We start from the raw sequence: 26017 nt of genomic DNA, 5'->3' as shown, positions 1-26017 counted from the left end.
GATCATTTCCAATAATTAAAAAGAATGAAATGAAATCCAGTCACTGATGGTTTTATAGTTTGTGTGTCAGCAAGGTCCCTCTCACCTATCAGCATCAGGTACTTATTCTTACCTTATCTATTATATTTTCTGGAAACTTACCTTTCCTTGAAAAGCAGGGTTGTATTCCAGCAGCTGTCAGGTTGTGACTCAGAGACAACTGCCTTCTCTGCTTACTCATAAGAGGGAACATGATCAATGGCCAGGTGGGTAAAAATACAAAGAAGCAGAGGTAGCTAAAGACCTCCTTTGGAAGGTTTTATGAAAGCTCTCACTCTGCGCAAGGTGGGAGCCCACTGTGGCCAGGTGGAGAACAGCAACCTCATCAACACAGCAAAAGGAGCAAGCCTTAAGGCACCGGTGGGATATGGGGAAGGAGTGGGAGAAAGTGGGACAGGAGATGGAACAAAGGGAGAAATGATTACACTGTTCTAAGCCAACGCTTAGCTAGCAAGGTGCTGTGAAGATGAAACAGGCTGATTCCTAGACCAACAGCAGCCCAGATAGAATGAAACAGTGAAAATTCATGTGACTGCAGGGAGGGTCTGTAGACTAGAAGAATTAGAACTGAGCAGCTTAGACAGGAAAGGGACCCTTAGAGGATGTTTGAGGAGTTCAGGTGGCCCGTCACCACTCTGTAAGGACTGCCTCCATATGCCAGGACCCACAGTGGGCACTGGGGATAGAATTTTGACCAAACACTCCCTGACCACGTAGAGCTTGCTGTCTAGTGGGCAATAGAAAGATTCCTGGATAAGTTGTGAAAACTTGGGGTTGTGGTCCCAGCTCCCCACAGCTTGTACTGGGTCACCCTGTACAAATCGCTGTGCCCATCTGGGCTTTGCCTGCAGAGTATCCTTGTGCTCAGTCTCCAGGCTTATGCTTCTAAGAAGGTCTTGTGAAAGCTTCTCTTTGTATTCTTTTTATTTTAATTCAAGTAATGTGAATTATATTATCTTTTATTTTAAATGGCATGAACAATATAATATTGCATTTGTAAAAATTCTAGATGCCTCTATATCCATTCATTTATGCATTCTTCCATCTAACAATATATTCATAGAGGTCTAACAAGAGCAGAGTTTCCCAATTTTCCTTCGGTTGAAAGACTGTGAATCATTTGAATTTTAATGGCGAGTATACATCATTCCTACCAGTAAAACAAAGGTTTTTTATGATTTGCATAAAAGTAGAATAAATTGTAAGGAATCTAGGTCATTGAAAGAGTGTCATGACTCAATAACTGAGGGAGCTGGGATCTTGGAAAGGGGGGCTCTACTTGTGCATCATTGTGGTTGGTTTACTTGGACTTGTTCTCTTCTCTTCAGGTACCAGACGTGCTCCAACAATGGACTGGTGGCAGGGTTCCAGAGCCGCTACTTCGAGTCAGTGCTGGATCGGGAGTGGCAATTTTACTGTTGTCGCTACAGCAAGAGATGCCCATATTCCTGCTGGTGAGTTTAGCAGCCAAACGCAACTCCTCACTGCTTCTGGGGCTGGAGGGGAGCTTGCGGGGTGGTGGGGGGCGGTGCTCTGGTCCAGGCTTCTGGCTTCAAATAAGCCTGGGCTGTCACAAACAAGTTTTAATTATAGCATCTAGCCTATAGAAGGGGATGGATGGATGGATGGATAGATGAGTGGAAGAAAATGTCAGAATAATACTCACACTGGGAGAGAACTTACAGGTCATCAACCCACTGCTCCTATATCCCTCTTTTGGCAGAAAAGGAAACAAACAGAATAGAGCAAGGATGTGACTTGCCAGAAGCCACCCAGCTATTTCATGGGGGTTCACTTCTAAGCTGAAGCGTACTGACTCCCGTTTTAGTGCTCTTTTCCCTCTATCACAATAACTACTCATCACATCCAAGGCTGCTGAACCCATCTGGGAACTTATGTTTTCCCACGGGACTTCTTTGGAAGAAGCCAACCCTGTTCCAGGTCAGAGTGGCAAACATAGTATATAATTACAGACTGAAAAAGGAGGCTAGTGCTTTCTAGATAACTATGTAATTCCAGTCTGTGAAATTTTGTTCCTTTCCGGCTCCCTGGGCTGATGCCAAATATCCCCTGACCTAGACTTTGGGTTGACTAGGAGAATGTGTGTATATTTATTTATCCTGATAACTTACACTGGATGTTGACAACGTAACTTGTCCCAAGTTCTTCAGTCTGCAAACAAGTCAGACATTTCTGCTTTGGACAAAGGAATCCAAAAGTCAACATTTGAAGGTTGGCTGACTCAAATGATGTATCTCTCCACTGTGTGAGGCTTGGAAGAACAACCTTGTGGGTTATGCTTATTCTCTGCAACCAGAGAGCATTATTCCACAGATGCCCACGTGGGGCACAATGTCTCTAGGGATATGCATCTCAAAACTCTTAACATTTTTCTGTTTGAAGCAATGATAAATGGTAACTTCAGAGATCAAGGTCAGCTGATATCAGTAGCTAGCTGATGGGGCAGGGACCTCGTCCAGCTTTCCAAAATGCCTCCATAAAGCTGTTCTGACTCCACCACAGCAGGCAAACAGGCATGGCTAGGGTGTAGAATATAACTGTGAAAGGTCCTGAATCCAAGGCCAAAGGGGCTTCACATTCTGGGGTAGAGAAGAAGGAGCCCACCAATCATTAAGATGCTAGGAAATTAATGAACATGGAACTATGTAGGTAGGCACAAAGTCTTGATATCAAAGACTGACAAATAGAGATGTGCAACTTTTCTTAAGTTGCCCAAGACATTCAAATCTCTGGTAGCAGCATTTATCCTTGGCTTTGGTTTACAACGGTCTGCCCATCTTCCTTCACCACCCTACCCTGCCCCTTCCTCATCCCACTACATCACCCAGACATGTCACTGATGGTTGGTAGAACCAAAGGGTGGGGGGAGAGAGGAGAGAATTACTCAGAAAGACACAGCAAGTCAACTTAGAAGCGGTCCCTCTAAGGAAGGCTTCACTTGGCTGTACCTCTTTCTGGTTGCACGGTGTTAGAGCTGAGAGCGACCACAGTTGTCAAGGAAATGGTACTTTTTCAAAGGGACCCTTGGAGCAGCAGCAGAATGAGACTGCCATATCACCATGGTAAGCAGATCATGACTCACTATCCCACTGGTGTGTCTAGACATTTTAGTGGCATCTTTAAATTTCCGGAGTCATGACGGTATATGTTTTTCTAAATTGAATGAAACCTCTAGGGCACGAATTAGGTCAGAGTTCTTCAGGATCTAAGCATATTGCCTGGCACAAAGTGGGCCCTTAATAAATTTCTCGGATGAATAACAGAACATCAGAGGTGCATAGGAACTGTAACAGTGGTGAAACCTGACATTGATAGGATGATGTTTTATAGTGGAAAAAGACTTCATTCACGAGCATCATTTTATGTGATCCTTTTAACAGCTCTTTGGAGTGAGAACTGTTTTCCCACACCTTCCCACAGTGAAAACTCCTGATAACTCTCTTATTTGAAACCTTCCCTTACATCACTTTAACTAGCTTGAATCACCTCCCAGGGAACTGGACATGTGTAGGTGGGGACATTTTTCTCTTCCCACTTTGAAGTCCATTCTGCAGCATTGAGCCTGACACTGAGAAGTGAGCATCTATCCTCTCTCTGCTTGCAAGCTTTTAGGGATTCAGGAATAGCACCACTCTGCACAGGAAAAAAAAAAATCATCCAACCAACTCCCACATAAGTGCGCGATTTATTTGTTTGGTGGGAACCAAGGTGCTGCTCCCATTTCAGCCTCTGCAGTTTCTCATGAGATAATACAGCATCACTGAACTCTGGCAAGAAAGCGAATTCCTGACAGATGCAGACATGGCGTCACTCACCGGTCCCCACTGGGATTGGATACATATGTAAACATTACACATATTTATTTATATGTGAGAATTAATTCTTAGTCCATTCATCTGCAAACCACAAACACGTCACTGAGGAAGCCACAACCTTTCACAGACTGTTTGAAATAATTCCTCAGTCTCCAAACAGCTCCAGCGGCTGCATGCCATGCACCAGGCTGTCCCCCATCAGCATGCTAAGGCTGTCCATGTGGAGAATATGTCCCAGGAACCGACAGTTTTGAATTGAGCGTGTGTTTCCTTTCCTAAATGGTTCTTCTCCAGATTCGTGACCTTACATCAGGTTCACTGGATAATATGTTTTGACCAAAAAAATAATGGCCTTCCTCAGAATTAACATAGATAACCCATTAGTTTTCCTTCAGCCTTGAGTTTCTATGACTCTCAGATGTTGCATTCTATTTTCTGCTGCCTGGTCCCCCTCTCCCCTGCTCAAGTCATAGCCACAGAATTTTTCTTCTTAATTCCTAGATAGCTCTAGCTAACAACAACAAGAAAATCAGTTCATCATAATATTCTCCTCTGTCTACCCCAAAGTACTCCATCAAAGCTAATCTTTAACTTCTACTCTCATTATTCAGATTTTAATACAAGATGGATAGTCTCTGCATGACTGTTCCCCATGAAATCGTGGCAGACACAAGAATGACCTCATAGGCACCTCCACTGTGGCGTCTGTCACCCCCACCCCAGCTCAAATGCCTGCTGCGGCACTGTTCCCAGAGGTCTGGTGGGAAGGGCAGCTTCTACACTGGTTCTTCTGAGCTGGTGGGAAGCTGTTATTATAGAGATGGAGACACCCACACTTTGAGAAATAGGACTGAACGTTAATATTTAAAGCAGCTTGCATTGAGTTTAGATGCTTCGGTGCCCTGGACCAACCGTTGCCTGGCATTGCATGATGCACAAAGCACTCATTCGGGAGACAATGGCCCCTCTGAGCTTGAGCAAAATCAGTCATACCTTTCATCAGTTGGGGTGGCCATCGTAATTACTCTGCCATATTTATAATACAGAAATGTGTTTGCTGCATGCATATCAGTGCTGCCTCCCTTCTTATGCACAAACTTCAAGAGCAGAAATTTCAGAGATGTCGCTGGTTGTCTAGTAAGTATTGAGTAACGGAGGCCAGGCCCTACTTGCTACCTTAGAACAAAGTGAACCTCGCAATTTGAGACCAAATTTGTCATTTTGTTCTCTCTAGACTGCTCTCCTTTACTGTTTTCTAGAAATAATCATTCATTCTTCTATTCATGAATTCATTTAATCAGACTGAATATAAATGAATATAAAATAAGTACAACTCATAGACTTTGACTCAGTTCCTGTTGATCACGATGATGATGATAATGATGATTGTTATTTATTGAGCACTTACCATGTGAACCCATTTACTTTTTTTTAAATTATATTTTATTTTTTACTACAGAAGGCTTTTATCAGTTATCTGTTTTATAAATATTAGTGTATATATGTCAATCCCAATCTCCCAATTCATCCCGCCACCGCCACCACCCCCGCTTTCCACCTTGGTGTCCATACATTTGTTCTCTACATCTTTGTCTCTATACCCTGCAAACTGGTTCATCTGTATCATTTTTCTAGGTTCCACATATATGCGTTAATATACGATATTTGTTTTTCTCTTTCTGACTTACTTCACTCTGTATGACAGTCTATAGGTCCATCCACGTCTCTGCAAATGACCCAATTTCGTTCCTGTTTATGGCTGAGTAATATTCCATTGTATATATGTACCACTTCTTCTTTATCCATTCATCTGTAGATGGGGATTTAGGTTGTTTTCATGACCTAGCTATTGTAAATAGAGCTGCAATGAAGTGTAGGGTGCATGTGTCTTTTTGAATTATGGTTTTCGCTGGGTATATGCCCAGTAGTGGGATTGCTGGATCATATGGTAATTCTATTTTTAGTTTTTTAGGGAACCTCCATACTGTTTTCCATAGTGACTGTATCAATTTACATTCCCACCAATAGTGGAAGAGGGTTCCCTTTTCTCCACACCCTCTCCAGCATTTGTTGTTTGTAGATTTTCTGATGATGCCCATTCTAACTGGTGTGATGTGATACCTCACTGTAGTTTTGATTTGCATTTCTCTAATAATTAGTGATGTTGAGCAGCTTGTCATGTGCCTCTTGGCCATTTTATTGTCATACCGCTGCTTATAGTAGTCTCTTAGGATGCTTTGTATTTCTGCGGTGTCTGTTGTAACTTCTCCTTTTTCATTTCTAATTTTATTGATTTGAGTCCTCTCCCTCTTTTTCTTGATGAGTCTGGCTAAAGGTTTATCAATTTTCTTTATCTTTTCAAAGAACCAGTTTTTAGTTTTATTGATCTTTGCTACTGTTTTCTTTGTTTCTGTTTCATTTATTTTTGCTCTGATCTTTATGATTTCTTTCCTTCTACTAACTTTGGGTTTTGTTTGTTCTTCTACCTCTAGTTCTATTAGGTATAAGAGTAGGCTTTTTATTTGAGATTTTTCTCGTTTCTTGAGGTAGGATGGGATTGCTATAAACTTCCCTCTTAGAACTGCTTTTGCTGCATCCCATAGGTTTTGGATCGTCGTGTTTCTGTTGTCATTTGTCTCTAGGTATTTTTTAATTTTCTTTTTGATATATTCAGTGATCTCTTGGTTATTTAGTAACGTATTGTTTAGCCTCCATGTGTTTGTGGGGGTTTTCCTTTTTTTTCCCTGTAATTTATATCTAATCTCATAGTGTGCTGGTCGGAAAAAATGCTTGATATGATTTCAATTAATTTACTGAAGCTTGATCTGTGACCCAAGATGTGATCTCTCCTGGAGAATGTTCCATTTGCACTTGAGAAGAAAGTATAATCTGCTGTTTTTGGATGGAATGTCCTATAAATATCAATTAAATATATCTGGTCTATTGTGTCATTTAAAGCCTGTGTTTCCTTATTAATTTTCTGTCTGGATGATCTGTCCGTTGGTGTAAGTGAGGTGTTAAAGTCCCCCACTATTATTGTATTACTGTCGATTTCCTCTTTTATAGCTGTTAACAGTTGCCTTATGTATTGAGGTGCTCCTATGTTGGGTGCATATATATTTATAATTGTTATATCTTCTTGGATTGATCCCTTGGTCATTCTGTTGTGTCCTTCCTTGTCTCTTGTGACATTCTTTACTTTAAAGTCTATTTTATCTGATATGAGTATTGCTACTCCAGCTTTCTTTTGATTTCCATTTGCATGGAATATCTTTTCCATTCCTTCACTTTCAGTCTGTATGTGTCCCTAGGTCTGAAGTGGGACTCTTGTAGACAGCATATATATGGGTCTTGTTTTTGTATCCATTCAGTGAGCCTGTGTCTTTTGGTTGGAGCAGTTAATCCATTCACGTTTAAGGTAATTATTGATATGTATATGCCTATTACCATTTTCTTAATTGTTATGGGTTTGTTTTTGTAGGTCCTTTTCTTCTCCTTGTTTCCCACTTAGAGAAGTTCCTTTATCATTTGTTGTAGAGCTGGTTTCGTGGTGCTGAATTCTCATAGCTTTTGCTTGCCTTCAACGCTTTTGACTTCTCTGTTGAATCTGAATGTGATCCTTGCCAAGTAGAGTAATCTTGGTTGTAGGTTCTTCCTTTTCATCACTTTAAATATATCGTGGCACCCCCCTCTGGCTTGTAGAGTTTCTGCTGAAAAATCAGCTATTAACCTTATGGGAGTTCCCTTGTATGTTATTTGTCGTTTTTCCCTTGTTGCTTTCAATAATTTTTCTTTGTCTTTAATTTTTGTCAATTTGATTACCATGTGTCTTGGCATGTTTCTGCTTGAGTTTATCCTCCCTGGGACTCTCTGCACTACCTGGACTTGGATGGCTATTTCCTTTCTCCTGTTAGGGAAGTTTTTGACTATAATCCCTTCAAATATTTCCTCAGGTCCTTTCTCTCTTTCTTGTCTTTCTGGGACCCCTATAATGCAAATGTTGGTGTGTTTAATGTTGTCCCAGAGGTCTCTTATTCTGTCTTCATTTCTTTTCATTCTTTTTTCTTTATTCTGTTCCACAGCAGTGAATTCCACCATTCTGTCTTCTAGGTTACTTATCCGTTCTTCTGCCTCAGTTATTCTGCTATTGATTCATTAGAGTGTATTTTTCATTTCAGTTATTGGATTGTTCATCTCTGCTTGTTTGTTCTTTAATTCTTTCTAGGTGTTTATTCTTTAATCCTTCTAGGTCTTTTTTAAACACACCTTGCATCTTCTCTATCTTTGCCTCCATTCTTTTTCCGAGGTCCTGGATAATCTTCACTATCATTATTCTGAATTTTTTTTCTGGAAGGTTGCTTGTCTCCACTTCATTTAGTTGTTTTTCTGGGGTTTTATCTTGTTCCTTCCTCTGGTACATAGTCCTCTGCCTTTTAACTTTGTGTATCTTTTGTGAATGTGGTTTTCCTTCCACAGGCTGCAGGAATGTAATTCTCCTTGCTTCTGCTGGCTGCCCTCTGGTGGATGAGGCTATCTAAGAGGCTTGTGCCTCGTTTACTTCTTATACATGTGACTCATGATACTATGACACAGATCAGAGAATAGAGGTGCAGAAATTGCGACTTGTTCAAAGTACTGAACTCAATTCCAACAGGTCTATCTGCTTCCCAATCCCATGTTCTTTGCAGAGAACTGAGCTCTCTGAGTGTTGATAAGGAAATAAGACCTGGACAGGTGAAGTATTAGGTAACAATAGAGTAGGCACCCAGTAGTGAAAACAGAGAAGAAAGTGGTTATTTTTGCTGAAGGGGAGATATTGCAGATGGAGTTGCCCCCACTGATTGCAGGACCATGGCAACCATGATGTAAGTTGGCCAGTGAAAGGCAGCATGAATCAAAACAAATGTGTTTGCTGACCAGCCCTGAGCTTGGACAGCAAGCTGGAAACTCAGTTCTAAGAGAATAATTTGGAAAATACTTAGGGACTTTCCTCTTCTAATTTAAGTCACAGATATCTCTGGAACTGTGTTCCCCATGTTGTGATACATACTTGAACTGTTTGATATATAGATCTCCAAAATCCGCCACAAGCGGACAGACATGAACATGCTGCATTCTTTCTCATACCCCCAGAGTTCAGGGTCTCTCTGCAGAGAAGGGCACTTTGGTGACTACAGAGTCATTTAGTCTCACTTGACCACTTTCCCCAGCTCTTTGCAGTAGAAGCCAGGGTGACTGTTCCCTTGAGGTTGCTTTCCTTTATGCATAATTGCAACTGCGTTTTACTTTTCGCATTCTTGCAAAAATAATTCAAACAGGTTCTGGTACAGCACCTATTGGGGGTGCCAGACCACTGGCAAATTAGCCTAACCTAAAGTTTTCTCATTTCTTGTAGCTTACCTAGAAAAGCATTTATTATGCAAGAGGATTGATCACAAAGAGATTCTGTTTATTTAAGACATTTCTCAATGATTTTCCTGTCAGAAAGGGGCATCCTCTTTTTGGCTGAATGCAGAATGTAGGCCAGCTTCAACACATCAAGTCTATAAATGTTGAATTTCTCCTCCATGCCAACTGCTGAACTAGATCACAAAGGTGTATATGACTTCCATGTACCAATGACCCCTCAAAGAGTTCACTGTATTGATCATCATCGTGAAACAAGATGCTATACAGTATTCTGTTTTTAATCAGATGCTAAATATGTGGTGCTAACAAGTAATAGAACATTAGAATATGATATTTTAAATAAGGTGTTAATTGGGAAGTGGAGAAAATAGGAGCAAAACAGAACTAGAGATTGGACTGACCAGAAGAAGCTTCTCTGAAATGCTGTTTGAGCATGGGCTGAGCTCTTAAAAATGGGATGGAAAACATTGTTTACTCTTGTCTTTAAAAATGCTGAAGTATGGCTTCCTCAGGTACCCCCTTTTGGTTTGTTAACTTGTAAGTGCTGAGTTTTCTTCCAGTTTTTACAGTAGAAGTCTGTAGTGTGTGCCTCTCTGGCATTTCACAAAGTGGGATAAGGTTAAGGATGTGACACTAGCTGACTTTGGGTCATGAGACATGGCCCCATTTGTTCATGTGCACTACAGTGGGGTGCATGGCCTGAAAGTGGAGCCTCTAGGATGACCCCAAATAATCCAGCCGTCCTACCTACCAGCAGGTCAGACATGTAACAGCTAGATGCTGGTGCTATGAAGTCTGACTTTATGTTCAAGTCTCAGTAATCAATAATAAAGGTGACGTTTGTTAAAATCTTATACTGAGTCACTTTCTGTTAAAGAATAGAATCAAAACCCTTTAACTATTAAAAACTGCATAATTTCTTAAGCAAACCCCCGACAAAAAGTAAAAATGTCCTCTTTATCTAACTAAATTCTATCTCTACTCCCCTTTTTAAAATGAATGTGATAACATATATATGAGTAAGCTCTGTGATATGTCCTAGTCTCACAGCAAAGGAGAAGGCCATCTATCAGCTGCAGTTCAGTTTGTGGTAACGTATTGGAGAGAAATCATTTATTGATTCTAGTTGGATCTACTGATAATTTCAGAGCTTTAATAACCTTAGACGAGAAAATCCTATATCAGTCTTAAAAATCCTTTCCATTTGTATGGGCTCTCTTCAGTTCATAACTAATTTCTTTCCATCTCCTTCAACCTTATCTAATACAAGAAGCTGTACAAGTGGTTCTATGTTATCAAGTTCTCACTTAGCTTTGGAACAACTTTCTGTCTGTCTCATCTTGCCTGCATAGGGCATAAAAAGTAATGTAAAGCGAGGAATTGTACCCCAATAGTCACTCATCTAAAAGCGATAGGAGGAACACATACACACACATACGTACTTCTTTGTAAAGGGGTATGTAAGGCTCCTGATAGAAGAGCTTCGGTAATAGACTCATTTCAGTAAATTGAATAAAGACACGTTTCTGACTGAACTTTCCTTTCATCTTGCCAAGCTGAAGGCTTGTTTGATTGTTGTAATTGGCCTAGGAATGTATGGCAATGCTCAGTATGAAGTGTGCTTTGCCAAAAAGCTGCCTGAAGTGACCTGGTAATTCACAAGGAATCTGGAACCACACTGAACTCTCCCCTTCTCTCCCTCTGGAAGCTCATTGCCATAGCTTATGAAACCCTGATCTTCTGCTTCCCTGTAGTCTCTTAATTTCCTGACAAGTCCCTATGCCCTTGTCCCAATACCTAGTTCTGAAAGTTTAAATTCTTTTTTTCTTCTGAGGAGCCATTACTAGGGCTTTCATTTATTAGAATATTTTGTGTGTGCATGATGTCATCACAAACTAAACAGAGACACATCTATCTGGTTCTAAAATTCAGAATCCTGGACCGTATTGAAACAGCAGCTCCCTCTATGAATGGTGTTTGGGAGGTTCACTTTCCTCCCAAAGGGGAGGAAAGGGGCCTTTCTCCTTCTGTATTTTCAGTTTCATAAAGTAGGGATAATTTCTATCAATATCCAAACTCCTTCCCTAGCCCCTTTAATCTAGGATTCTGTAAGACAGTCTAAACTTTATCTCATGATTTTATAACAAAAACAAAACAACACAAAACCCCAGAAATCAAGCAAAAACAAAAACTTGCCTGGGATCAAGATGGAAATACACAAATAAGCATGCATAATACCTTCGCCAGGGCATTCTAGAAATTCACTGAATAGCAGTCCCCCACAGAGAAATCTCCCAGTTGAACAGCAGGCCCTTTGGTCTGATCACCTCCAAAAATGAAGCAATAGGGAATGCTCGTTGAAGAAAGCGTTGGATGACTTTTGTCCCCCTTTGAAGCTTAAAATGTCATGATTTTTTTAAAATGCAAGCCTCTTTCCCACTTATTCCAAATGTATTTAACTATCCAAATCATCTGAAGGTAGATCAGTAAAGACTTAAATAAAAGTCTAGCCTAATTATTTCCAATAGTTTTGGCAATTGGATTTAACCTAATGCAGTATTACCTTATGTAGATTTTGCCTCAGCAGGTATTAAAATGTTTGGCAATTAACTTTTATACACTGTATCTAAAGAATGCTCTAAAAGTTCTGGAAAATACTTTGTGCTTCCTGATGCAAGAAAAACACCTCCTACTCCATCTCTTTTAATCCTAATTTGCATTATCCACATTCTCAACCAATCCCTCTTTCTTTGGGTAAACTTGAATCTAGCACTTGTTAGGATCCTCAGGGATCATAAACCAATGGAATCCAAATGACAACCTATTAGGTCCACTTATGAGTCATTTAACATTTTCATTAGAAAGATAAAGCCCCTGTTCTGGGTCTCTTTAGAAGCACAAAATAGACTTCTGCATTAGCCTTATTTCCTTTCATATACATGTTGGGTCTGGCATCCTGATAGAGCATACTCATGTCTTAAGAAGAGAAAAATCAGAGAACAAGGACAACTGCATAATGTGGGAAAAGGGATGGTTATGAACAAAGACAGTGAATTTTTAGGGCTCTGGCTAACCCAGGTTACCCTGAGCTAACCATTGATCTTGTTGCATCTAAGCACTGAGATTCTCTTGGGAGACCTTCCAGTTTACAAATCAATATTTTTAAGATTTCATGACAATCTTGCAGTATCATGACTACACAGGGAGAGATCTTTCTATCATCAACATACAATGATCTGTGACCCCAAATCACATTAAATTACTAACACTCACTATTTGTTTCCCAAGCAGCCTTGGGGGTGCAGATGAAGACTTTGGGGAACCTGTATCATACTGAAAGGACTATTTTGGTCCTGAAGAGCCCCAGTGGTTTAGCCTTATAAGAACCAGGAAATTCTAGATTTATTCCAGGGTGGACCACAACGAACCTCTTCAGAGAGAGGCCCAGGATTGACGTAATTTTGGAGAAAGAAGGAAAGGAGAAGGAGGAAGAAGAAACAAAATTTCTCCTAATAATTCAACTCCTACCACGTGTCACACATATTTGTATTAGTGCCAATGACAAACCTATAAGGTAGCTTTCGTTCTTCTATAGACCAGGAAACTGAGATTAAATGACTCTCCCAAGGCTATTTATTTATTCAGCAAATACTTACTAGGTACCAGGAACTGTTTTAGGTGCCAAAGAAACAATGGCAGACTAGGTAAAGACTACCCTTGTACAGCTTACCGTTTACTTTAATATTTTTCAAATACCTTTTTGATCATGACTCACAATAAACAATGCATATTAAACTATTACACAATACAAACATCATATAAATACAAACATGCGTATATACTTGAAACAAAGTTTTTACACACACACCCAAGAACTTATCTTTAGTGTGTACAATGCAGTCTCTGATATTTTCTATTCTATTTCTTCTTTTTTTAAAGTTCATCTGGTACTAACCAATTAAAGTGATTTCATGATCTGCAACTAAGTCACAATCCACAGTTTGAAAACATGGCTCTAGTGGACTTGAATGGAATGGATTAATATTGATATTAATCAATATTTCCTCGAGGCCTGAGGAGTTATCTACATCTTTTTCAGTGTACAGTTTAACGGCAAGAAGGAATATGAGAAGTGCAAGGAAGCTGTCCATCATTTTGCAGCCTGGAATAGCTTGGTGGAGGCCATCCAACTCTGGTTTGGGTCTCCCATAATGTTCAGACTCCATCTCTCCTTTATAGTGTGTCTCTTGTTTGCTCCTGTTTGCCCCCAGCAATAATAGTTTTACCTTTTCCCTCTAACCTTTTGTTCTTCCCACATAGGCTGACAACAGAATATCCAGGCCACTATGGTGAGGAAATGGACATGATTTCCTACAATTATGATTACTATATACGAGGAGCAACAACCACTTTCTCTCCAGTGGAAAGGTGAGCCTTCACCATGGGCTAGGGTTAGCGAGGTCAGGAATTAGCTCCACACAAGGATCATGCCTGCAGGAACGTGGATCTGGGGTTTTCCCTATTTGAGTTTCCTACCTGGTCTAAGATTAACTGAGAGATTGATGGGACAGTGGAAAGCAATGGGAATTGAACACATTTCATGGAGCAGCTCACCCTTGGAGATGAGGTTGTGTTCCACCTTGCTCAGAGCAGGAAATTCCCAACTTGGTATTCCATGATGTTCTAAGCTCTTCCCTTTATTCAATTTCAAAGAGCATTTTTCCTTACCAAACGTTAGGAAGAGAGCACAAAAATGGTTGAAAGAGTACCCACTGTCAAAATGAACCCTCTCCAATGCTATTTCTCCATATGGTCCCACTTTGGGTTGTGGGAAGGGAGAGAGAAAAGAAGGAGAGGGGGCTGGAGGGGAGAAACACACAAAGCTTACCAACCTTATTTAGAAATAAAAAAGGAGAATTTAAATAACGGAAAAGAAAACGACACTAAGTTTTAAAATCTGTTTGCTCTCACGATCAGCTCCCAATCTTATCACAAATATTGAATACATCAAAACAAAACAAGAAGAGAATAAAAATTCTCCTCCCTACTAATAAAGAGATATGAATAAATTCAGGTGTTAAAAGTTTGATCTGTCTACTTTTAGTCAGGTGATCATCACTTTACACAGCAAATGAATTCCTAAAAAGTTAGCAATAAACATTTTTCAAATAGGACAAAACCTAACTCATTAACTCATTAAATAATAGATTGACAAATTTGAGTGTGACTTATCTTTTGTGTATATTTATGCTTTTGAGTGCAATGATATCACATCTAACTGAAGTAACTTATTTAATACAATCCTTAATTTAAAAAAAGAAAAATAAAACAAAAAAAATCCCATGAAGTAGCTCTGAAAAGACACAATACGTGTTGCCGGCTCCATGAACAAAAACCCTTACATTTGCTCATAGGAGAACTTCTTAGTTCTCACACATTAATTATTTGTATTTTAGATATGTTTTTATCTAGCTTAGTTACTATTTTCTAGAAGGGGCAAATTAAAAAATAAAGAGGGAAGATATTACTTAGAATGAGACTCACTTCACCAGTGAGAAGAAATAGCTGAATGATGTGACACACACAAAAACATACTTAAGAAAAAGAAAGAAAGAAAAGGAAAGACCTAAGAACTCAAAGACTACGGAAGCCTGGTGACATTTAGCAGGAGTGTGTATCCCCAACGGGCAGCACTGGATAACGTTATAGCAGAGAGCTCAATATTCCTAATGATGTCTCCAAGTCATCATGTAAATTAGTTCTGCATTTCCTCCTTAAGAAGGCAGGAAGGAATACAGTAAAGAAAGCATGCCATCCAAAATTTCCACCAAATAAATACATTTTGGCAGTTAAAATGTCCAACTGCTTGGCTTGGAAATTTTCAGTTATGTGGTTTAACTCAAAATCTTGGAAAACTGAGATACTATGTCATGCATTTGTTTAAAATGAATATACCCATGTGATTTTGCTGCTGTCGCTAACAATCAGTGGCTTAAAGGTCCACAACTTGGATTTCTTCCACTCTGCTAAAAGAGGCTGAGGCCACTACCTTGGATAAATATTGTCAGTGCACAGGACTCACTGGGCAGGAGCTTTTCCTCTACATGCAAATCATAGTGGTTTCCTCCTGGAATGGAGTTGCTCATCTGGGGCACTCCCGACAGCTGGGGCCAGATACTTCTTTGTTGCAGGAGCCTTTCCTGTGCAGTCTAGATGTACAGCAGCATCTGGCCCCTACACACTACCTGGCAGTAGCAACCCCCGTCCATAGTTGTGACAACAGCAACAACGAACCCTGGGGAGCAAAACTGCCCCTGCTTGAGTACCACTGTCCAGGAAAGAAATCAGCGACTAAGCCTGATTTGAGTACCTTGATTCTTTTACAACCAAGTAGTCTACATTTTGCTTAGCATCAATTAAAAGCTACAAGAGTAGTGTGAGTGCCTGGCTGAAGATCTTATTTACCTGTGTCCGTTGGCACAGAGATAAATTAGACTTGTCTACAGTAATAAAATTCATTTGATAAATATGCATGCTACCAATTTTCTAACCTCCATCTAAAACAAGCCATGTCCTCTGTTGACAACTGCAGGAATAAATACTAATAAATAGTTGGTTATCCAGGCTCTTAAAGATCTGTACTGGAGGACCCTATGCCCAGTAACTCTAAACAAACAGGCTGGAGCAGCAGACTCAAATTATAAAGCCTGCCTTAGGCTGTTTGAGCAGCATGTACCATAGCTGCTGTTATCTCCCAGAACTGAGAGTAGTCAGCCCCACCTTCCAGACGGACGAAGATCTTACCACTGTTGGTGTTTTAGAGAAACTGATCTGGGAAGAGGCCTTTCAGATTGAAAAGGAAGAAGGATATTCTAAGGTTGAATGGCCTCACTGCGCTTGGGAAGCATTTGTGTGATCGTATATGGAATGACTCTTTCTTTTTGCCCTTCATCAAGACTTTGCAAAGGATGTGACAGCCCAAGTCCTCGATGGGATTACGGGTATCAAGTTATGGAGGCATTCTGATATAAGATAAAGAGGAAGATTTGAGTTCAACAAACTTGGAACCTGAAATTGTCACCTAATTATGTTAATGAAGGTCACTTATTTCTCTGAGTCTGCTTCTTCACCTTAACAATGACTTATCACGAGAATTAAATGAAAAAATACGTAAAACATCTAGTGCAATGCTGGATATATTGGAGGACTCAGCAAATAGTAGTTACAATTGTCAATACCATCACCGTTATCATTGTTAAACAAAATCAGACCAGAAAAGTGCTGTGCAGAGTAGGATCTCAAAAACTTTTCGTTAAATGGGTGAACAAAGAACTTAGGCTAGCCCTTAGCAAAGAACATTCCTTGAAATGTATCCACACCATGTTTTTTCAAAACTGAGCAATTCTATGTCCTCTCATACCCATGCCTGACCATTTAAACAAATACTCAATTCAATTTGTTATACAAGAATGGCAGGCATTTTCTTTTTCACTTTATGGGTTTTAGAGTTGTTTCCCCTGCCTTCATTTCCCTATGATAGTGTCTTCTGAAGGGGAACACACAGGGTATAGCATGGAGCCTAGCACATGATAGGTATTTAGGAGAAGAAAGAATGAGCAGATGGATGGCCTAGGTAAGAGAAGATTCTTTACCATGAAATGGAGACAATGTTGAATAAATGCTTTTATTACAAGTTGTTAACCTATATGTCCAAGAGGTCCCTTTGAGACAGAGCAGTGGTGAACTGATCACTGGTGATAAACAGGACCTCAACACGCCAGTGACCTAGCTAGTCCCCTCCTAGGTGCAACTTGAACTAGGTGAGGCGGTGTCCGGGACTCCTGACCTCATAGACGATTACTTGTAGGTTTTCTAGTGACTTCATAGATGTGTCTTCTGAGAGGAAAGTGAAACTAGTTGGCCCTAAATTCTCCAAAGGTTTTTCACTCCTTTTCTCTTAGCAGTGATTTTTCCTAAGGTGTCCTTTCTCACTGACGTTAGCTCTCTGACTCTCTCCCCACAGGGATCGCCAGTGGAAGTTCATAATGTGCCGGATGACTGACTACGACTGCGAATTTGCAAATGTTTAGATTTGCAACCTACCAATCTGGGTGAAGGGAAAGGGGCCAGGAGACCTGAGGATGTCCACTTATGTTGACATCAGTTGGGACTCCTAAATGGTTTCTACTGCTCTCTTTTCTTCTCCCTGAGCTGGTTGATAGTTGCTATGCCAGCTATCTGGGCCCTTCTGACTAGTATCACACATATAATAAAATCCAGTTTCTCACTTTCAACATGTTCCATAGCAACCATTTTATATGAGTGACGATGGCTCTGTAGCACACCGTATATTCTGTGTGCATGTTCACAGCCTGAAAAAATGCCTGGCTGCTGGAGCACCTGTCACAGGCTTGCTGCTGCTTTTACTACCCAATAAGCTGCCTGTTGCTGAGCAGTGTCTGTGAACAGGTTCAGTAGTGGAGTGAAGGGGCAGAAATTGAGGAAGGGGGAGGAAGGTCTGCAGCTATGACTGTCTGAAGGAAACCTAGGGTCCTCACCTAGAACAGACCTTCTGCCTTCAGGGGACATGCTTCCACTCTCCCCCACCACGTGAGCCATGGTTGCCTAGAAGTTCACCTGCAGAGCTCTGTGCTCCAGGACGGAGGAGACTGTGAGGTGAAACGGGGAGGTGGAAGAGTTTGGGGGCTGAAACACTGAGGATTAGAAGAATTTCCTAAATTGGAAGAAGACTACTAGCACACCCAGTAATGAAAATGAGCATCGGAACCAGAGGAACCTGTGGGAATCAGTCTCAAGTAAGACAAAAACAAGAAAGAAGAGAGAGGTCAGAGAATGGAACTCAAATTAGGAACTTGGAAAGGGAGTGTGGTCAGGGTGCTTTGGAAAACTGAAAAAGGGGTTTGACTCACTGGCACCTGGAAAGGCTGGCATATGCCCTGTAGCTGTGAGAGCTCTGGAAAACTCACTTGGATTGGTCTCAATATTCTGGATGGGAAGGCCTGTCCTGGGGGGTCTACTTCTCTGCTATGTGTAGTTTAGGAGTGTCTTTTGCAGAGGTGGCATTATCTTTCCTCCTCCTGTGATATCTCCGTCCCCAGCCCTTTTCACTCTCTTCGTCACAAAAGGAATAAAAATATTAACATTTACTATGCTACAAATGTTAAGGGTCAGCTTTTTTCTCTCTTCACGTCCCCTTTCTGATTATTCATCCTTCCATTCAGAAAATATAGCTTAGCATTGTGATTTGTGCCAAGTACCATGCATGGCACCAGGAATACAATAACGATAATGACAGAATATGGTTAAGAAATCCAATACATAAAATATAAAGTGCTAAGTGCTTCCATTAAGGATTGGACAAAGGGTGGAATCACATTTCTTTGCCTTTAAATCCTCCTCACACCAATGCTTTTTAACCACAGGGAGCCCCTATTTCCTTTACCCGTACAGTTGGCCTTTTCTTTTCAGTTCTATGCTGCCCTTCCCTTCTTTTCTCTCTTAGGGGACCCAGGAGAGCAGGCAGCCAAGCAAAACCACAGGGGTCACCCACCTTGTCATGCAAGCCATCTAGGTGGCCAAGATAGTGAATCTCAGCCAGTGATGCTGCATTTCCCACAGTGAGATCCTGGTATTAGGAAGAGGAAGGCAGAGCTAAGGATATGTCCTCCTTCGCCTTAATGCTGAGGCCCTTTTTCATATTATGGTTTTGCTTTATTTCTTCCATTTCATTGTTTCCACCTCTCTGGCAATTTTACTTTACAGCAAGTAATGGGCTGTAAAGTAAATGGGCATCATTAATACTTTAGCAATTGCAGCTCTGGGTCGGGATGGCAGCCAGGAAATGGACTTAGTTGGGTGTGTGGAACACAGCTGGAAGGGAGGCAAGCAACACAGATGGGCTGACTTAGCAGCTATGATGAAAACCAAAGGTGTGTAGGGGGTGTTGCACCTCACCAGGGCTGAGGTTGGAGAGATGCAGCTGGGAGAAGCAGTCCAGAAGACTGCCAGACAGCACAAGTCGAGGAAAAAAAATAATAAAGCAATCCAATAAGTGTCTGTGCCAAGTAGAATACATGGAGAGAAACACTATGAGAGAAGCTGTTTTTGCATATAGGCCAAGGACAATAACAGTAAAAGCATTATCAACTTGGTTCAAACCTGAATAATTTATACTTTCTATCATGTCAGTCAGTAAGAACTGGGTGTCAGACTGGGGCTAAATCCCAGATCTTTTGACTGCAAGTTCTCTCTCTGTGCTCTCATTACTCCAATCTTTCTACTTATTTGTCCACAACCTTGGATGAGCTACCTCTCCACTCTAGGAGGACATTTATCTAGGTAATCATTGTGTTTTCTTGCAATCCTAGAATTCCGTAAATGCTATCATCTGCCCCAAATTGTTTACAAAGGGCTTTGCTAAGGCATTTTCTTCCAGAGAAGAAGCCTGGGATGAGAGTTGAAAACCTAGGTCCTACCCTTGGCTCTGACAGAAAGTGGCTGTGCGATGCTAGACAAATCCCCGGGCCCACCTTTTCTTCATCTGCCTGGTACGAACAGGGATCCCTTTTCCAATAAGTTCACAAGATGGTGATCACATAAAATGGGAAGAAAAGAGACATGATTCCTGCCTCACAGGGTCTACAGTCTGGTAGGGAGAGATGAGAAAATAGACAATGGAGACACAAGTGCTGCAAAGTTTCCTGAGGAAGCCAAGCCTATGGTTAGCCCTGAAGGACCAGGAGAACTTGTGAGGTGAGTGGGAAAAGTGTGGGCTCTGGAGTCCAACTGTTTGGGCACAAATCCTGGTTCTGTCCCTTATCAGCTGCATGACCTTGGCTCAGTCACCTACCTTCCCTGAGACTCTATTTCCTTACCAGTAAAGACAATAATAGTACCCACATCTTGGGGTTGTTGTAAGGATTAAATGCAATCTCACAGTGTCTTATTATATTTATTATATGTACTTACTCATTATACATAATAAGTACCCAATAAATGTAGTAAGAGGAATGGAATATTATTAGTATATATTAGAAAAAATGTTCCTCAGGTAAGCTGGATATTAGTAGAGATAAAGAATAGGAAAATTCACAAAAGAGGTGGGACTTAAGTTTTGCTCTCATTCATTTATTTATTTGTTTATTCATATTCAGTCACGGAATCAATAAATTATTAAGTTCTTATTATATATTAACCCCTGTACTAGGCACAGTTCCTACATTCCAGAGAATTATAAACGAAGGGAGTCAGACAAGCAAACAAATCATTACAGTCCAGATTGACAAGTCAAGAATAGGTATCATTTCAATAGAGAGTGGTGAAAGGTTAGGGTGGGAAAAGGGAAAGTGGCATTTCAGGCAATAGAAACAACATCATGGAAGGCATAAAAAGATGTATACGCTTAGGAAAGGTTCCCTGGGAAACGCTGATGTCACCAAGGTGTCTGGGAGGCACACATGCAGTCATAATGCCCTAAGGATGTACTGTACACCCTAAGGATGTGCTCACATCAGCACCATAAACTATTTATGCATATTAACTGCAATTTTTATATCTATCTAGAACTCAGATTGCAGCTGGAGCCTCCTAGAAATCTAGGGAGAGGGAATTTATCAACTCCCGTCTCTGCTCCTCCATTCTTCTCATATGCACAATACCAGGGCCTGGGAAGCTTTCTCTCCATCCTGGGTGTTCATCCACATATATTATCTTTACCATCAACGGCTTTGACCCAGACCAGAAACTCAACATTTTTTTTTAGTCCCTTCAGAGGAATGTATTCTCATAAAAGCATTAATGAATGTACAAACTCAAACAAAACAAAAAAAACTTAAAAATTTAGACATTTCCTTCTGCCATGTTTTTTTTTTTTTATTGCCCATCATGTAGTCAGGGGTTTTCCCTCTCTCTAGCTGGTCCTCCATCTAGCTTCCAACCTACTTGATTCTCTTCTTACACTTCCAGATTCTTCTCCCCCTATTAATGAAGGAAAAGGTTGCTCAATACCGCATCCAAACAGGGATGCATATCAAGGTGGCCAACACAAGCAAAGGCCATAGAGTCAATAGAGTCCACTCTTACAAAGAAAATCAAAGAAAAGAAAAAAAGAAAATCTTACAAAGCTTCCGTCAATTTTAATTAAACCTGTTTTAGCGCTTCTGTTTAGCTCTCTGAAGTTAAACCACTGTGTTAAGAAGTAGTACCAGAGCCTAGTTACCGTTCTGGAAGCCAGAGTCATTTAGGTAAGTGAAATGAATATATTTTATCAACTAATTCCTTTGTAAAGCAAGGATAAGAAAACACACCTACCTCAAAAAGTCATTTTACGCAAGAGGGAAGACATATGGGAACATATGTATATGTATAGCTGATTCACTTTGTTATAAAGCAGAAACTAACACACCATTGTAAAGCAATTATGCCCCAATAAAGATGTTTAAAAAAAAAAAAAAAAAGTCATTTTAAATAATAATGTATTCAGGCATAGCACAGATTTTCATGGAACTTAAACTTTTCGCAGGCTGAAATAACCACAATCTCCTAAAAACTAAAAACCAACCAACACTACCTATGTATTTTAAAACCTATTTATTAGATTCTGCTGTGCCTTGCTAAGTACTGGAAATGTACCATTTGTGACCTCCTTCTTCTCCTCTCCCCAATGCACCCAGAAGGAGCCCAGGTGTCTGTGTGAATGAATGAGTATCTGTATCAGTGAAAAATCTTGAATAGAAATATCTTTTAAAAAATGTAAATTCCTATATTCTCTGAATTCTCCGAATTGTAGCATTACTGTTTATTTCTCTGTTCTTTTTTATACTTTTCTGCTTTTCCCAACTTTAAAAAACAATTACCATTGATTGTGTTTATAATTTTTTTAAAAAAGTATTTTAATCTTATGGAACAAAAACGGTCACCAGCTGCCAAGCATTTCAGCCCCAGGACCGTGTTCCAGCTGAAAGGTGAGCATATGGTGACTTCATGGAAAGAAAGATTATAAAACCAGACTCTTTCATCTAACCGGCCACCTAGTGAATTATAATTTAATATGAAGAATTACCTGCTCTTTCCAACGTCTCTCACCATCCCCAGAGACAATGGAACAGATGTTCATTCTGTCATACGGCCAATGAGAAACGAATATTTTAAACTCCTCCACTCGCCAAAGTCTAACTTGCCCTTCAGGGCCAAGCATGGGCTCAGCTTCCCCAGAAAACTTCCAGTGCTTTCTAAGACTGGTTCAGGGTCCCTCCCTGGCTCCCCCAGTACTCCACGTCTTTGTTTTCACTCTCATGAAGGCAGGGGTCCTGCCTCTCTGGTTCATTTGTAGGTTTTTAGCGCCTGGCAAGATGTTTTACACATAGTGGGCATCCAAGACATATGTTTTAAAATTAATCTGGATTTCTAGTTGGTTTTCAGTTTTTATTGGGAAAACCTACCAAAGCTCTAAGCAATCAGTAATTGAAAACATGAGTAAAGGTACTTTGAAAATTGTGTAGTTCTATTAAGAGGCGTGGTGGTATATGTTGCTGCTGTGGTTTTGCGGGGGGTTAATGCCATCTCCTGCTCTTTCCCCAGCATCACTAGGTAATCACTAACTTCATCCTTTGCAGACCTACTCACTAATGATGAGGGAGTTGGAAAACACACCAGTCACAATTGTCACATGTTCAGAAAGTGTGTTACCACAGTAATGACCAGAATGTGAATTTTGGTGTTTTTATGACCTTTTCAACTATATTGAAATCAATATCTGAGCAGCAAGGACAGGGCTAGGTATTTGTTGCACATGAGATAGAGCCTAGTTAACTAAGACCTGAAGAGACTTGGGGCTGAGGGGCAAAGGGGCTCAGGTTGGTAAACTGGTGTAACTCTGTATGAATTTGGATGCTTTTTGAGTCTTATAACAGCATATGAGTTCCAGGGGGGTGGGAGGGCAGTGAATTTTGTTTGATGCATCCCCGATACAACAAATATTTGATGAATAAATAAAGGTAGAGCCCTAAGACTAACGCTAACACAGATTAAAATTTCATGAATACAGACTTTATGACCCTTGTTTTTCCTGGTTATTCCCACTAAGAGTTACTTGTGGGATTAGCTGATGATAAACTGGACTGAAGCAGTGAAGCTAGCTTCTCAGAGTCAGGGTTTCCTGTTTATAAGGTTGCCTGGCAGGCATTCATAAGCCATGCTGGTGTGCCACATCTTCCCTCTCTGAGACTGGTGGATTTCAACTGACCTGGGTGTCTCCTTGGGCCTCTTTTGTTGGCAGACTCAAAGGTGAGCTCATTAGCCCTAAGCCCTTGGAAAGACGTTTTGGAAATCAAACAGGCTCTGAGTCATACCTGCCTGTCCCCTACCGAGACAGTAGAATGTCATGCAAATTAGTTCTGCCCATTGCTCCCAGGAAAAAGGAATTGAAAATCTCTCACAGTGTAAAACAGCACAGTTCAAGTTGGAGAAGGACTTCCCAGAAATTCAGAGAGAAGGCAGGCTTAGTTCTCCACATGCGTAGGTAAGCCTTGATAAAAGTCCTTGCAGACGGATAGAAAAAGATGGAAAGATGTGGATGAGTGGATTATTGGGGCAGGGCATCAGGCTCAGCCCTTCCCAGAATGGCGCCATTGCTTGTTCTAAATCCATAATCTCACACATCTGTGCTGTTGTACATTTAATGTTGACTGTTACTTCAACAAGGTATCATTAATCGCCTACTTTGTTCCTGGAACAAACTGAAGGAAGCCACAAAGCATAAAACACACTCCTGACTTACTTCCGCGATCGCCGGCGTTCCGGAGCCCAGACGCAGCCTCTGCGTCGCCCGGCACCTTCTGTTCGGTCAGCGGCGTGAGGGTCTCGCCGCAGCGTGTAGTCCGCGCGGCTCGGCCGGTTGTGAGCCCGTGTGCTCGCCGGGCCGGCCGGCCGGCGCAGCTCCAGCCCGTATCCCCCGGCTGGTCCGGCGGGTCCGGGCACCGCCTCGACGGCGGCGCCGCCGAACGCGCGGACTGGACCGCAGCCCGCACCCCGAGCGGACGACGTCATGAGGCACCTGCCATACGTCTGCAGCGGCCAAGTGGTGCGGGGCTTCGGTCGCGGCTCCAAGCAGCCGGGCATCCCTACAGCTAAGTTTCCTGAACAAGTAGTAGATAATATTCCAGCTGATGTATCCACTGGCATTTATTATGGTTGGGCCAGTGTTGGAAGTGGAGACGTCCGTAAGACGGTGGTGAGCATAGGATGGAACCCATACTACAAGAATACAAAAAAGTCCAGGGAAACTCATATCATGCATACTTTCTAAGAGGACTTCTATGGGGAAATTCTTAATGTGGCCATTTTTGGCTACCTCAGACCAGAAAAGAACTTTGATTCTTTAGAGTCACTTATTTCAGCAATTCAAGGTGATATTGAGGAAGCCAAGAAATGACTAGTTACCAGAACATTTGAAACTCAAAGAAGACAATTTCTTCCCGGTTCCTAAAAGCAAAATAATGAATGGCCACTAATGGAAAAGCATTTTATTTATTCATTCACTATTCTCTAATATTTTACTGCTCATAACTCTACAGTCTCATCTTGGTTATATTTTAAAAATCAAACATTTTCCTACAGCTGTGAATTAGTTTAAACAGTTTAATGTAGTTACCATACTATGTTCCAACTGTTCAATTAAACCCATCATGTTACAGTACTAAAAAGCTTCATTTTAAAAATCAAGATTCTATTTTATGTATGTTGATTAAAATGTACCACTAGAAAGGTCTTAAGTGTTTTATAATGGAAATGAAATATATATAAATATGGGTAACAGGCAAGTCATTAGTTTGAGATGAGAACTATAATTCTCATGGTAAAATTCTAGCATGCATGTACCTGCATAGCATGCTTTGCTAATCAGAAGGCTTATAAAAGCAACTATATTAAGCAGAAGTTTGACAGTTTATTACAAACCTAAGGGGAAAAATCCAGACTTCGTATTTTTGATATTTTGTGCATTTATATATTATTATAGACACGAAGACTTGCGAAATTTCATTTTAATTAGTCATTTCCTTTAAGGGCTCAAATCACTGTACTGTGTTCCATCTTTGTTACAGCTGCCTCAGTTTTAATTGGTCTACAGTCTGTGCCTATTATTTTTTTGTTTTTCTTTTAAAACAGTAAAACGAGCGTTTTTCGAATCTCTAGATCTCATTTTTGTGTTGTATAACACTTCTCTCTTTTTAAGAGTAGATATTCTTCAACATTTTTCTTAACCTTTGCTTCCGGTAAATGATTGTCAGTGTTAGTTTTTCCGTTTAGAATATCCTACAACTCTACATTTACAAAATGTAGTTTCATCTGAGTCTGTATGTGCCATCCCATCCCTTCACTATATAAACAGCGATTAAGTGCATATCTCTCTTTTTTGTAGATTTCACATCCATTTTTATTAATTAATTACTTTGAGAATCATAATTTATTTAGCCATTAAGGGATTGGGTCCTGTCCCATTCTCAGAATCTTTTCACTTTTTTTGTGTGTGAATTTTATTTTATTTATTTTTTTATACAGCAAGTTCTTATTAGTTATCTATTTTATATATATTAGTGTATATATGTCAGTCCCAAACTCCCAGTTCATCCCACCACCACCCCCCCTCCACTTTCCCCCCTTGGTGTCCTTATGTTTGTTTTCTACATCTGTGTCTCTATTTCTACCCTGCAAAC

At 40.6% G+C, this 26017-nt stretch overlaps 1 protein-coding gene and 1 pseudogene across 1 annotated transcript in view; both read left to right on the top strand.

The window, feature by feature from the left end:
* The window catches only part of DPT (dermatopontin), a 39431-nt gene extending 20973 nt beyond the window's left edge, over nt 1–18458 (top strand). Inside the window, exons 2-4 of the mRNA XM_065885161.1 lie at nt 1368–1493; nt 13605–13712; nt 17308–18458. Coding sequence (XP_065741233.1) covers nt 1368–1493; nt 13605–13712; nt 17308–17374 — 301 coding nt within the window. The 3' untranslated portion in view covers nt 17375–18458. The remainder of the gene's footprint in view (nt 1–1367; nt 1494–13604; nt 13713–17307) is intronic.
* Nucleotides 18459–24348: 5890 nt separating this feature from the next.
* Nucleotides 24349–24814, top strand: LOC136136714 (riboflavin kinase pseudogene; annotated as a pseudogene).
* The last annotated feature ends 1203 nt before the right edge of the window (nt 24815–26017 follow it).

This window comes from Phocoena phocoena, chromosome 1, assembly GCF_963924675.1.
Source record: "Phocoena phocoena chromosome 1, mPhoPho1.1, whole genome shotgun sequence".
Lineage (NCBI taxonomy): Eukaryota > Metazoa > Chordata > Mammalia > Artiodactyla > Phocoenidae > Phocoena > Phocoena phocoena.
This window is presented reverse-complemented; position numbering and strand designations above follow the sequence as displayed.